Source organism: Palaemon carinicauda, chromosome 28 (assembly GCF_036898095.1).
Source record: "Palaemon carinicauda isolate YSFRI2023 chromosome 28, ASM3689809v2, whole genome shotgun sequence".
Taxonomy (NCBI): domain Eukaryota; kingdom Metazoa; phylum Arthropoda; class Malacostraca; order Decapoda; family Palaemonidae; genus Palaemon; species Palaemon carinicauda.
In genome coordinates, this window is record NC_090752.1 from 63,632,203 (window position 1) to 63,646,061 (window position 13,859).

General features: G+C 38.4%; 1 protein-coding gene across 1 annotated transcript; it reads right to left on the reverse strand.

The window, feature by feature from the left end:
* Window positions 1–6,066: 6,066 nt before the first annotated feature.
* On the reverse strand, window positions 6,067–13,567 carry LOC137621860 (serine-rich adhesin for platelets-like). The gene is made up of 3 exons (XM_068352368.1): window positions 13,141–13,567; window positions 9,410–9,622; window positions 6,067–6,701 (listed from the first exon to the last, which is right to left on the reverse strand). The coding sequence occupies exons 1-3, from the start codon at window positions 13,565–13,567 to the stop codon at window positions 6,067–6,069; spliced, it is 1,275 nt and encodes a 424-aa protein (XP_068208469.1).
* Between the last annotated feature and the right edge of the window lie 292 nt (window positions 13,568–13,859).

Consider the following 13,859-nt stretch of genomic DNA (forward strand, 5'->3'; position numbering starts at 1 on the left):
TCTATCTCGAGGCGCAGTTCCATATTTCTAATATTTTTTTATCCTTCCAAGTTGCAAACCACTTCAATCGAGCAATGATCGGGTATAGAAATTAAATCTTATAAAAGAAATTACTGAGTATTATACATTTTTAAGAATAAAACTAGCACGAAAAAAGTATACATATCTAAATATTGATATTCTTATGCCGTAAGAAGACATCGACTATTAGTCTTTGATAAAATACTTTTAAAGAAATTCATGCCATTAAAGAAATTCATGCCATTATTCAAATTTCTACTAGAGTTCAAATTAAATTGTACTGAAGTTAGTCATTGGGTTACCTTTATTACCCATGAATGATTCAGGTGTAAAACTAATACATTTTTAGTAAATGAATTTAGCCATATAATTAATTTGTTCAGAATTTGAAAAAAAAAAAAATTGGGGGGAGGGGGGAGTGTTGATTATCCCATGCTTTGCACTGTAGTGTTTTTGAAGGTTGATAAATCCATTTTTTATATTGCAATGATTTACTTACTAAAATGTTCTTAATGTCTAGTATTAAGGGTAAATCTGGGATTTTAGACCAGAGGTTAATTGGAGTCTAAAACTTTTATCCTGCTTAATCAGTCTTAATTTCTTTGAATGAAAGCAAATATTGGCCTTTCCTGATTTGACTGTTCATAATGAGAGATTTAAACCAATGCTATCAAAAGGTTTTCTCAATTTATCGTGAAGAATAAAGATTCTTATAAAAGACTCGAAATATGAAAAATAAAATAATTATAGTATTTACTATTATGACAGTTTCTTTTGCTATATAACTAGTCCATGGCGTTCGTACCTATAATAAGCCAAGTAGATTACAGAAATGTTCTATTTAGGAGTTTGCTTGTTTAATATCCTCAAATACTTGAGGTGTAAAACATGAGATTTACAGCTATCGTGTAATAATTGATTGTCGTAGATTAGTATGTGGGATATTAAACGAGCTATTCGCACCACTGGTGTAGCAGTACTGAATAATTTGCAAGATAGATTCTAAACTGCAAAAGTATTGTTCCTTCAGTTAGCTCTCGGGAGTAATTTAGTGCACAAGATTCTTGTTAGTAAATTCTTTGAGGATAATTTAAACTTTACTTAAGAAAAAAAAAATAAAAAATATTGCAGGTTGGATCTTGAGGTTTGAATATTCTATTCTATCCATAAATAGTTTTGAATAGCCAAAAATATAAATCTACCACTTTTTATAATCTGTTAGAACTGAAAGTCTAAGGGGCAGACTTAATTATTTACTTGTCAGTACAAATATCTATAATCAAAACAGATACTAACATGCTAAAATATCACTTACTTGAAGATTTCTGAGAGACAGTGAGTTTTTTTTTATCACATTAGTCTGTGAATATTAATAATTTTACTTTTGTTATTGTTCATGGTTATCAGGGTTTCTTTTATTTGTTCATGGTTATCATTGAATTTGTTATTGTTCACAGTTATTACTATTTTACATGGTAATTTTGTTTATGGTTAATTTTGATTTTGTTCATGGAAATAATTGCTTTCATTTTTTAGTTATTATTGTTTTATTTATGGTTATCATTGCTGTTGTTATTGTTCATGATTATTCCGGAGTTTATTTATGGTTATCATTCCTTTTTGTTTTTATGCTTGCTATTGCTTTTGTTGATCTCTTGATTACAATAACTTTTTTGTTTGATTTTCCGAATCTATAATTAATAAAACTGAATAAAATATGAATTTATTATTGTTAATCTATTGGTTATAATTACTGCATCGGTTATTTTTGTTTTAATTTTCTAAATTTATGATTAATAAAATTAAATAAAATATGAATTTTATTGTTATTCTCTTGGTTACAATTACTGCATAGGTTATTTTTGTTTGATTTTCAAAATTTATAGTTAATAGAATTAAATATGAATTCTATTAAGATTTAATAATCACCAAATGAACATAAATAAAATTGATGAAAATTAATTTGATACTTATAACTGACTAAACATACCTGGGAAGTAAAATTAATTCATGGAAATGCTAATTCTCTAATACAGACTACTTCACTAAAGGGAAATTTAATTTTTCATGTGTACTAAGTTTGTGAAGCAAATTTATGTATGAAATGAGTTCCCCTAATTATACCAGCACATATACCTAAGAGAACAAAATTCATTACCTTTGCCAGCGAAGTTGAAAGGAAGTAAGTTTCCGCCCCTGTGTGCTTGTTTGTTTGTGAACAGCTTTCTGGCAACAATTTAATCGTAAAGTAATGAAACTTGCAGGGGGTTAACTGTAATGCAATAAGCTGGAAATAATTAAATATGGACAGTAAAGGTCAAAGATAAAGGTCACGGTCAAGCAAAATGTCAAATTCACGTAACCAGCCAAACAGCCATAAGTTTGGACATCGTTGTCACAGACTTCAATCTTGGTTTATATTTGTTTGAAAATTCAGGCCAATTAATAAATGTTAAAGTCAAAGGTCAAGGTCTAGTAAAAGGTCGAGGAATTAGCTGCTGCAACGGAGGTCTGCGCTCTTAAGAGGTCCTCTGGCTCTTGCTTTACTTACCAATATCTTAAACCATCAATAGCTCTCGAGAACTGCCCTGGATATCTTGGTAATGGAGAAAGATTCAATTTGAACTTAAACGCAGATAAGTTTTGTTCTTTTCTAAATAAAGACAAAAATTCCCTCTTCGTAATTAGATTTAAAGAGGGAGAAGACAGTAATAGATTTAGAAAGCAGGAATCCATTAAGATACGGGACTTTCCTCTAATAACGTTAGATGAATTGTAATCAGTCATTGACAAGATCATTATTTTTTGACGACCAATTATGGGAGCAATAAAAGAATATTGTCTTGGTTCACATGGTACAAAAGGAGACAAACTGTAATATAATGGGAATTCTATATTTATCGAGAACTGTTTTTATAGCATCAATAGATTTATTTTATCTGAAAATCAATATAACAATGTAATTGCTTCTCACAAGGTTATTTCTTTGGAAATTTTTCCTAATTTTACCATGAAGATTTCTATCAGAAATAAGCAAAAAGCTTTGAAAGCATATGCCACAATCTCTTAATAAATTAGTAGTATTTAGTGGTTGTGGTAGTCTGGTTGGTGAACGTCAGACTGGGTATAGTCCCGCTCAAACTTGTTAAGTTAATTTGGTCACTGCAACTTCTCTATCTTTGCGAGCTAAGGATGGGGGTGTGGTGTTTAGGGGACCCTATAGGTCTCTGTCTAGGCATCAGCATCCATTGCCTGGCCTTTCTCGGTCCTAGATTGGGCGGAGACGGGGCCTGGGCGCTGATCATATGTATATATGGTCAGTCTCTAGGGCATTGTCCTACTCGATAGGGCAGTGTCGTTGTCCCTTGCCTCTGACATTCATGAGTGGCCTTTAAAACTTTCAAATAGTTTGTTATATAGCATGTAGGTCAAGACCAAAGAGTTATATCTTTATTGTGTTTTTTTTTTAACATTCCTAAAGGACAGAGTGATGGCAGAAATTAAAAATGGAGTTTGATCATCAGCTTAACGATCTATTTCGTTTCTGGTCATGTGAGGTGATAAATGTTATAGCTGATTAACTCCATAAATAGTGGAGTAATGGCTGAAGGTAGAAAGAAAATTTGATCACTCTTGATGAAGTACTCGTTTCCTGACGTGTGTTTTTGGGAATTCTTTAAACTGCTAAGGGTGGAGTGATGATTATTTAGATTGAATGAACTTTGACTTAATGTTACGATGGCTAGGGGTCTATAACAAAGGGGGATTTGGTCATAAAGTTTATGCATCCCTGATATTTTGTCATGTAAGTCCTGTGATTGCAGAAAGTATAAATTAAGTATAAAAAGGTTTGGTATGGGAAAAATAGTCTTGGAAGTGTGGACTGAATGATACTTATTATACACTCCCATTTGATAATATTTATCGTAATAAAACTTGGTGTGAAATTATTAGATAGAAAACGAATGTAAAGCAAATACGCGAATGATTAAAATTGATGGGTTGATAGAAGCCTTTAAAGGGATTAATTGGATATTCCTATGGATTTGGTTGTTAAATTTAAGGAATTTAGGAATAAATATGAAAGATTTGAGACTATAGTTGTAGAATTGAAGGAAGAAAGCTAGAGTACTATAAAACAGACCGATGGCTCTCATGATAAACTACCGTCGTAGATAAACAATTTGCCAAAGTCTATTTGGAAAAAATGAGATTCACGATTAGCATTTAATCTACAATATTACCATGAATGATGGGTCAAACTGAATATATTTAATCTCTCTCCCATACATCTAGCCTTATATTATGCTGGGCGATTAAATACAGGACGAAGAACTACTGAAAACCCCCATTGGGGTTTGGATGGTATTTTAGTCTGTCAAGTGGTGCACAATTACTTTTGATGTTCATTGCTGTGTTCTTTCAAGGTCTAGTTGCAAACCCTTTTAAACTCCCATGTCCCATCTTTTCCACCTTTCTGTATAGCCTCTCAATTTTACCTCCTTACTGTAACTTCTGGGTTTTACCCTTATTGCACATGTTCGCTAAATGGCCTCAGTATTGGCGGTGGCACCCCTTGTGAAGTAAATTCATAGCCAGATTCGGTCTATAATAGTTCCATGAATCTAAGAATAGTCTAAATTTTGAATAAATTTTAGCAACATTATATTGATTTTAGGATTTTTTAATATCCTAGAGAAAATTATATTTCATATCGATTAAAAGATTGTCTTCCAAGGTTGTTTAAAAACATTCTGATAGTTCCTGAAGTATTAGTTTGGTAGCTGCTTCTAATATCAAAGTTTTGCTGTTTATACTTTGCTTAAATTTTGATATCTGACTGTTCAGCATTATTATTCTAATACAGCAGTTACAACTCTACCTACAGAAACTATGATAATGACGATCAAGTATTTCAATAAATCCCTTAAATTACTAGAATTAATTCATAGAAGTTACTGTTCGTTCCTATGTTTTTTTCTCTCTCTCAATGCTTGCACAACTATGCTTGAATAGTCTCCTTCATCGTAATTACAAGCACTCGCCAGGAATAAAGTGCTTGTCCAAGGCTTTACAGCCGTATGTCTAAGTCATTAAGAATACCAATCAACATTTGCTTTAACATCTTTAATGTTTGGTTTGGCGTTTTAAAGGCAAAGTTTCTCACAGTTCGTAGATTTTCAATTATTGCTGTTGTTTGTTTACATGATTTTTGAGATTCACAATTAGAAGTTTAATGTCTCTCTCTCTCTCTCTCTCTCTCTCTCTCTCTCTCTCTCTCTCTCTCTCTCTCTCTCTCTCTCTCTCTCGTTTTCTTTGTTGCGTTCTATCTATCGTTTTTTTTCTCTTGCGTTCTCTCTCGTTTTCTTTCTCTTGCGTTCTCTCTCTCTCGTCTCTCTCTCTCTCTCTCTCTCTCTCTCTCTCTCTCTCTCTCTCTCTCTCTCTCTCTCTCTCTCTCTCTCGTTTTCTTTCTCTTACGTTTTCTCTCTCGCTTTATTTCTCTAACGTCTCTCACTAGTTTTCTTTCTCTTGCCTTCTTTCTCTCATTTTCTTTCGTTTTTTTCTCTTGCGTTCTCTCGTTTTTTTTTTCTCTTGCGTTCTCTCTCCCTCTTTTTTTTCTCTTGCGTTCTCTCGTTTTTTTCTCTTGCATTCTTTTTTCTTTTGCTTACGATCTCTCTCGTTTTCTTTCTCTTAAGTTCTCTCTCTTTCCTTGTTTTTTTACATTTATTCCATCAAAAACGATTATTAATTTTGTTGTTCTGAACTAGGCGGCGGTAATTTTAGCAGCTATAAAACGCAACAATTGATATGTCTTTTCTGGGTACTGTATCACAAGGACATGGCTATTTTTTCATGTCACAAAGACATGGCTATTTTTTCATGTCACAAAGACATGGCTATTTTTTCATGTCACAAAGACATGGCTATTTTTTCGTGTCACAAAGACATGGCTATTTCTTCGTGTCACAAAGACATGGCTATTTCTTCGTGTCACAAAGACATGGCTATTTCTTCGTGTCACAAGGACGCAGCTGTTTCTTCGTGTCATAAGGACGCGGCTGTTTCTTCGTGTCGCCAAGAAGCGGCTGTTTCTTCGTGTCGCCAAGACGCGGCTGTTTCTTCGTGTCGCCAAGACGCGGCTGTATCTTCGTGTCGCCAAGACGCGGCTGTATCTTCGTGTCGCCAAGACGCGGCTGTATCTTCGTGCCGCGTGGACGCGGCTGTATCTTCGTGCCGCGTGGACGCGGCTGTATCTTCGTGCCGCGTGGACGCGGCTGTATCTTCGTGCCGCGTGGACGCGGCTGTATCTTCGTGCCGCGTGGACGCGGCTGTATCTTCGTGCCGCGTGGACGCGGCTGTATCTTCGTGCCGCGTGGACGCGGCTGTATCTTCGTGCCGCGTGGACGCGGCTGTATCTTCGTGCCGCGTGGACGCGGCTGTATCTTCGTGCCGCGTGGACGCGGCTGTATCTTCGTGCCGCGTGGACGCGGCTGTATCTTCGTGCCGCGTGGACGCGGCTGTATCTTCGTGCCGCGTGGACGCGGCTGTATCTTCGTGCCGCGTGGACGCGGCTGTATCTTCGTGCCGCGTGGACGCGGCTGTATCTTCGTGCCGCGTGGACGCGGCTGTATCTTCGTGCCGCGTGGACGCGGCTGTATCTTCGTGCCGCGTGGACGCGGCTGTATATTTTTATAGCAAATATGTTGATCGATACCCAATTTACTGAAATATGAATACTTAATTCCTTATGATAAACTATGTTCTTTTTGGCTGTTCAACTTCAAAGATTTTGTGGGCAGTTGTAACATTTGTAGAACCTGAAATAATTTTGTTTGAAAAAGTCTTTCTAGTTACCTTCTCAGTGAAGGCAATGTTAGATAAAGTTTGCTTGTTAATTAACTTTGATAAGACTCTGAAATACCACGCTTAAAAGGTTAACATGATATCAACTTACAAAAGTTAAGCCTATAAAAAAATTACATGATATTGATCTTTAAATGTTGGAATAGTTTACGTTTAACTCCAATCTTTAACTGTAAAGAATCGAGTAGTAAAAAATATAGATTAACGATATCTTCTTATATAGATACATGCACTTTAAACGAATTAATGTTAGGAAAGTTTGGTGTTGTGTAAATTCTTTGAAGAATTTAGTTTGTTTCTAAATTATCTTTTTGTTTTTTAAGGTATTTCGTATGCTTTACAAAATACTTTTTTAATAAGAATGCACATTCAGCAGATACCTATTCATTATTCAATTACTGCCCCTGTTCCACCACTTCAACATAAACTAAAGGTATTATTATAGAAAAAGACGGAAAAAGCCTTATTAATAAAAGAATGCGGTTTTAATAGAAAAACTCCCGTTTCCTTTGAAAATAAAAATTTTTCATCGCATATAACGGATTTTGAGCAAAGCGAAAAATCTATTTTTGGGTGATATGGCCATGTTGTCCTGATGGAAGGTTCCTTTAGGTAGGTTTCTAAGGGATATTTGGCTACAGGGATACTCCCAGAGAATTAACCACAGGTTCCCAGAATTCTAACTCCTGGCGCGAGTATCCTTAATATAACTTTTAAGGATATCGCATAATATCAGGGGACGTATTTCTTGATACGACACATGGCAATCTTCACCCCGAATAGATTTTACGCTTTGAGGGGGGATAGTGGCGAAATTGAAGGGGAGCCGTTATCAAGGTTACCCGGTGGATCCCCTCCCAGTACTACTACAGCGTAACTATTCCTTGCTGCTTTTAAGCATGGATAGCCGCAGATAGAGTAGTTTCGGGTGGGGACTTTCGTTACATAGTTGTATACTCCTTTTTGGAAGAACGGAGGGTCCACCAGGACGACATGGCCATATCACCCAAAAATAGATTTTTTGCCTTGCTCAAAATCCCTTTTTTGGGCTCAGCCATGTCGCCCTAATGGAAGCTTACCAGAGAATTACTTGAAAGTACTATATCTGTGGGTTTGTATAAGTGCCTTTACTTTGACTGAGTTCCTTATATGGTCTCCTAGACCTTACATATATGACATTACCTTTATTTATCATATCCACTACGTTTGGAACTAACTTGGGGCTTCCTGCCCACTGCAGGGAAATTGTCGATATCGACTCTAAGGTGTCAAAGTTTGTATTCTGTAAGAACAATGTGGAACTTGTAAAGATTACCAGGTTTTTCTTTCAGAGGTTACTCTCAAGTATATTATTTTAGGAAAAAATAAAAGGCTCTGGATCGTTTATTCGTATTCATGAAGGGCGAATAAGATGCAAATACATTTATAAGTATTTTGTTTATATAGAAAAATCTAAAAATACAAAAGCAAAATGTATCATAAATAGAATCCTTGTGACAAATCTACATATTTTTAACCTGTAAGGGAAGAAATACATATATGATAGATCACTATTGTAAAATTACCTGATTGATTTCCCTTAGATGTTGGATATGTTTCAACACTGTGTACAAATATTCACACGGCACTGGTGTTATTGGTTAGATTCTACACCTATATAGAACAGTCCGAAATTCACCATAGTGATTTTCATTAAAAAGTATTACACTCGAAGATGCTAATACCTGTTACCCAGTCCACTGTTAAGTCCCAAAACAGTCCACTGTTCATCACAGCACTAGACGACGGATTTTATAATGCTACCTGCCGCCACCACAAAGTGTTTTATTTCATGCACTTGCTTCACGTAATGTTTAAGGAAAACTCTAGATAATTTCCACCCCGTATATGAGTAGAATCTATCAAAGTCCATATGTTGAAAGAAGTTCAACGAGGAAGCAACTTTTCTAGGATAGTCACCTGCAGGTGTACTGTCAGGATCCGCTCTGCGAATAAAGTAGGCGAGTTTTGGCCTCGGTTGTTTTAGGGATAATTTTGATCCTGAGGTTTTGCCTAGGAAGAGCTGTCCCTCCTTGAAGTCTGAAGTTCTTCGTAGATAGACCTTAAGACACTACTGGACATAGAGAGACATCTTCCTTCAGATGGCAGATTTTCCAAGGACTCCACCGTTTGGTGGCCAGCTCGTTTTTGGCGGGAAAGGTAGGATTGGGGAAAAGATTCAGTTCTCCCTCTTCTGTGAACTGAATATGGCCCTCGTTTCTAGATAGGGCCACTATTTCACTAACACTAGCCCCTGAGGCTATAGCGAACAAGAATATCACTTTCTGTGTTAGATCCTTTAGAGTACAATCTTCGTTGTTCAAGTTCGAAGCATAGTGCAAGACTTTGTCCAAGGACCATGAAATGGGCTTTGTAGGGGTTGCTGGTTTGAGTCTTGCACATGCATTCGGAATCTTATTGAAGATTTTGTTTGACAGATCCACCTGGAAGGCGTAAAGAAGAGGTCTAGTCAAAGCTGACTTACACGTAGTTATTGTGGTGGAAGCCAGGCCTTGTTCATGAAGGTAGATGAAGAAGGCAAGCAAGAAGTCTATAGAGATTTCTGCCGGTCTGTTTTCTTTCACAAAAGAAACCCACTTCTTCCAAGACGATTTGTATTGTCTTCTGGTTGACTTTGATTTGTATTCTTCAATAAAGTCGATGTTGTCTTTTGAGATCCCGAACCTTTTCTTGGTTGCTAAGGCGAGAAAATCATGAGATGTAGGTTTTGGGTTCTCAATGATGAAGCGTAGACAGTCGACTTTTGAACCAGCTGGGATAGAACTGGATTCGGTAGAGGAAACAGTTTCAGCTTCACTTCTATAACTAGAGGGAACCAATTGCTCCTGAGCCATTTGGGGACCACTACTACCGCTGTTCCCCTGCAGGATCTCAGCTTGTTTAGGACCTTCAGCAGGAGAGTTGTTGGTGGGAACAGATAAATATGATTCCATGTTCCAATCGAAGGACATGGCGCCGTTGCTTCTGCCCGAGGGTCCTCGTATGGGGCCACGTATTGAGGTAGTTTCTTGTTGTCACTCAATGCGAAGAGGTCGATCTGCTGTACCGAGACTTTTTCCAAGATGAAGGGGAATGAGTCTGCGTCCAGGGACCATACTATCTCTTTCTGCTTTCGCCTGGATAGAGCGTCTGTCACATTGCGGAACCCTTGCAGGTGAACTGCTGATAAGTGCCATCTTTTCTTCCTTGCCAAGCAAAAGATGGCTAACAGTTCAATAAGTGAAGCTCCAAACAAACAAGTCGTATATAATATTTACCTGAACATAATTAACCTAAGTATATCGCAAGCCTGTTTTCCTAGCTGTGAAAAAACTACGTTGATCAAACCAATTTACAAAGGGAAAGGTGATGTAAACGAGCTAAATTCATATAGGCCCATTTCAAATATATCCATGTCAAAGCTTATTGAAAAAGTCATAAGTGAGCAATTATGGGCGCATATTGACGAGTTAGAGGTATTCCCGGAAAATCAATCGGCCTACAGAGCTAATCATTCTACAGAAACTACTTTGTGCTCAATAATGAATGATATGATAGGTCTTCTTGATGGGGGAAAGTGTGGAATTTTAATTATGTTAGATCTTAGTGCTGCTTTTGACACTGTTGTGCACGAGTACGTACTTGACGACTTAAAGTCTATTGGAGTGACTCAGGAAGCACTGAAATTTTTGCGAAGTTACTTAGTGAACAGGAAGACTATTGTAGAAGTTTCTGGAAACCGATCCAATTGAGAGAATTCTTATGAAGGGTGTACCACAGGGTAGTGTCCTGGGCCCTATCTTGTTTAACATATATACTATCGAGCTATCACACATCTTGAAAAAACAAAAAGTGGGTTTTAAACTATATGCAGATGATACTCAGTTTTACCTCTCAATTTCAACAACACAAGATACAGGGAAGAAAATAGATGAGATAATGACTGAAATAAAAACATGGATGCAGAGGAAAAAGCTCAAATTAAATGATGATAAAACAGAATGTATGTTCTTTGGCACAAGGGTGGCTTTGAAGAATTGCCAGTTAATTCAAAGTATAAGAATTGGTGATGCTGATGTTGGGATTGTGCCTGTTGTGAAAAATTTGGGTGTACTGATAGACTGTAATTTGTCAATGAAGGACCAAATTGTGAACACAGTGAAAGTGTGTAACTATCACCTGAGAAACATAGCATTTATTAGAAAATATTTAACAGAGGGCAGTACAAAAATTTTAGTGATGAGTCATGTAATATCAAGGCTTGATTATTGCAATTCTCTGTACTACAAATTGCCCAATACACTACTAAGGAAGCTTCAAAATGTGCAAAACCGGGCGGCTAGACTGATAAAAGGCATTAAATTTCGGGAGAGAATAACTCCTGCACTGATCGATCTACATTGGTTACCTGTTAAGGCTAGAATTGAATTTAAAATTTGCTTGTTGACTCACAAAGCACTTACAAGTGATAAGCCTAAATATCTTCGTGATTGCTTGGTCCCCTACCCTGAAGCTACCAGCGCCGCTGTAAGAGTTAGACATGCAGATGACCCACATAGACTATTCGAAATTAGTGTGAATCATGCAATAGGAGGAAGAACGTTCAGTTATGCTGCACCGAGACTCTTTAACGACCTTCCACTCGATGTCAAGAATAGCACAAATGTGGCAGCCTTCAAGAAAAACCTGAAGACTTATCTTTTTAGAAAGTGTTATAATAGTGACCTGAAAACTATTAAGCCTGAATACAAATGCTAGCGAAATAACTGATAACGATACAGAGCAAAATATTAACTGGAAAGGAATTATTTCTTCATACACCAAGGCCCGCCTGAACAGACCTTTAGTGTTTGATGGAGGGCGAGAAATAAACCTCTAAAAGTAAAAGTAAGTAACATCACGTGATTGATGTAAGGCGATCTCGAGCCTTGTCGATTCAGACATTTCACTATTACTTCGCTGTCCAAGACCAGCCTGATATGGGCTGATCTGTGTGGGGATAGTTTCTTCAATGTTAGGAAGACTGCCATGGCTTCCAGAATGTTTGCTAAAGGTCTTGAACTGGTGCGACCAGTTCCCTTTCACTTTCCTTTGATGGGAATGGCCTCCCCATCCTTCCGGTGAGGCATCTGTGTGGATGACCACTGAAGGTTGAGGTGGTTGTAAGGGAATTGTTCTTGTCAGGCTCTTGACCTTTGACCACGGCCTTAGAAGCGATCGCAGTAAGGTCAGTGTCAATCTCTGTTGATCTCTTCGAGCGTTTGATGCGTATCTTCTCCAGACTCTTGATGCATCCTTTAGTTGTGCTTTTTAGCACTGGATCTGTCACTGCTGCAAACTGGAGAGAGCCCAGTACTCTTTCCTGTTGGCGTCTTGAAATCTTGTTAAATTTCAGTAGTCTCCTGACAGAACCCGCAATCTCTCTCCTCTCTCTGGAGAGGCGGTGTGACTGCAAGTTTCAATGGATTCCTAACATTGAAACTCTTGAGCTGGAGAGCGGCGAGACTTCTTGTAGTTGATCTTGAAGCCCAGATGATCCAGAAACTGGATCACCTTCGTGGCTGCCTGCAGACAAGCTGTTTTGGATGCTGCCCACACCAGCCAGTCGTCCAGGTATGCTGCTACCTGAATGCCTTCTAAGCGTAGCTGTTGGACGACTGTGTTCGCAAGTTTTGTGAATATCATTGGGGCTATGTTTAGTCCAAAGGGCATGGCTGTGAAGACATTATTTGTCTTCTGTAGTCTGAATCCTAGGTAGGAGGAGAGGGGCCGGCTGACTGTTAGATGCCAATAAGCATCTGCCAGGTCTATTGAGACTGTGTATGCCCTTTTGGTAACAGGGTCCTTATGTGTTGTAAGGTTAACATCCGGAACGACGACTTCTCGATGAACTTGTTGAGTGGAGACAAGTCTAGAATGACTCTGAGTTTGTCAGTCTTTCTTAGGAACACAAAACAGCCTTCCCTGGAATTTGATGGACTTTGTTTTCCTTATTACCTTTTTGTTTAAGAGTTCTAAGGTATATTCTTCTAATAAGGGGGTGGAGTGTTGGAAGAATTGAGGGAAAGGGGGTGGAGTTTTGTTCCATTTCCACTCGAGTCCATTATTGATTAGGTTGTGGGCCCAAGGATCGAAGGTGCAACGATCCCGAAAGTGGAAGTGTCTTCCTCCTACCTGGAGCATCTCATTGTTGAGATGATCCAGAGGGTTTGTTACCCTGACCACGTCCTCCTCTACCCCTTGAGGGGTTTCTTGAGGAGCCTCTTCTAGGGCCTCTGCCCTTAGGGCGAAAGGTAGGGGTGTGCCTCTCAAAGCCTGGATTAAAAACTGGCGACTGAGCTACCAGCTGCTGGGGCACCATTTGGAAGGTGGTTTGTGGCTGGGCAACCATTTGGGGCACTGTGGTCATGGTGACAGTAGGATGTTGTGCAGGTCTGTGAGACACACATGGCTTCTTTGTCTTCCTGTTCTTGGGTTGGGGACCAGCATCAGAGGATGATTTCCTCTTTGAAGACATGCCCCACTTCTGGAGAAGGTTCCTATTCTCCGTGGCGGCTATAGCAATTACCTCATGGACTACTTTTGGGAAGAGGTCCTTGCCCCAGATGCATGAAGTGATCAACTTGGGCTCGTGTTTGACCATTACAATGGCAAACACATGCTCTCTAAAGGCCCTCCTGGCCTTTACGAAAGCGTACATGTCCTTCACTATGGTAGCCATGTGCATCTTGGCTAGGACCATGTACATTTCTGGGGTATTTGAGAGGCCTGCGCACATCTCCATACAGTTCTGGACAGACAAAGAGGCAGCTAGTCTCTCTTTTGTCTCCTGTTCCCTTCTCAGTAGATGTTACAACAACTTTGGAAGGTTCTCGTTGAACTGTTGTCCTGCTATCTCTGGATCCACTTTTGAGATTGAGAAGGTTAGATGAACC

Coding starts and splice junctions, on each gene's coding strand:
- LOC137621860 (XM_068352368.1), bottom strand. CDS start 13,567: ATGGTCAAACACGAGCCCAAGTTGATCACTTCATGCATCTGGGGCAAG. Junction 9,623..13,140: donor TAGAGGAGGACGTGGTCAGG/GTAACAAACCCT, acceptor TTCTCGCCTTAG/CAACCAAGAAAAGGTTCGGG. Junction 6,702..9,409: donor TTCCACCACAATAACTACGT/GTAAGTCAGCTT, acceptor AAAAATATACAG/CCGCGTCCACGCGGCACGAA.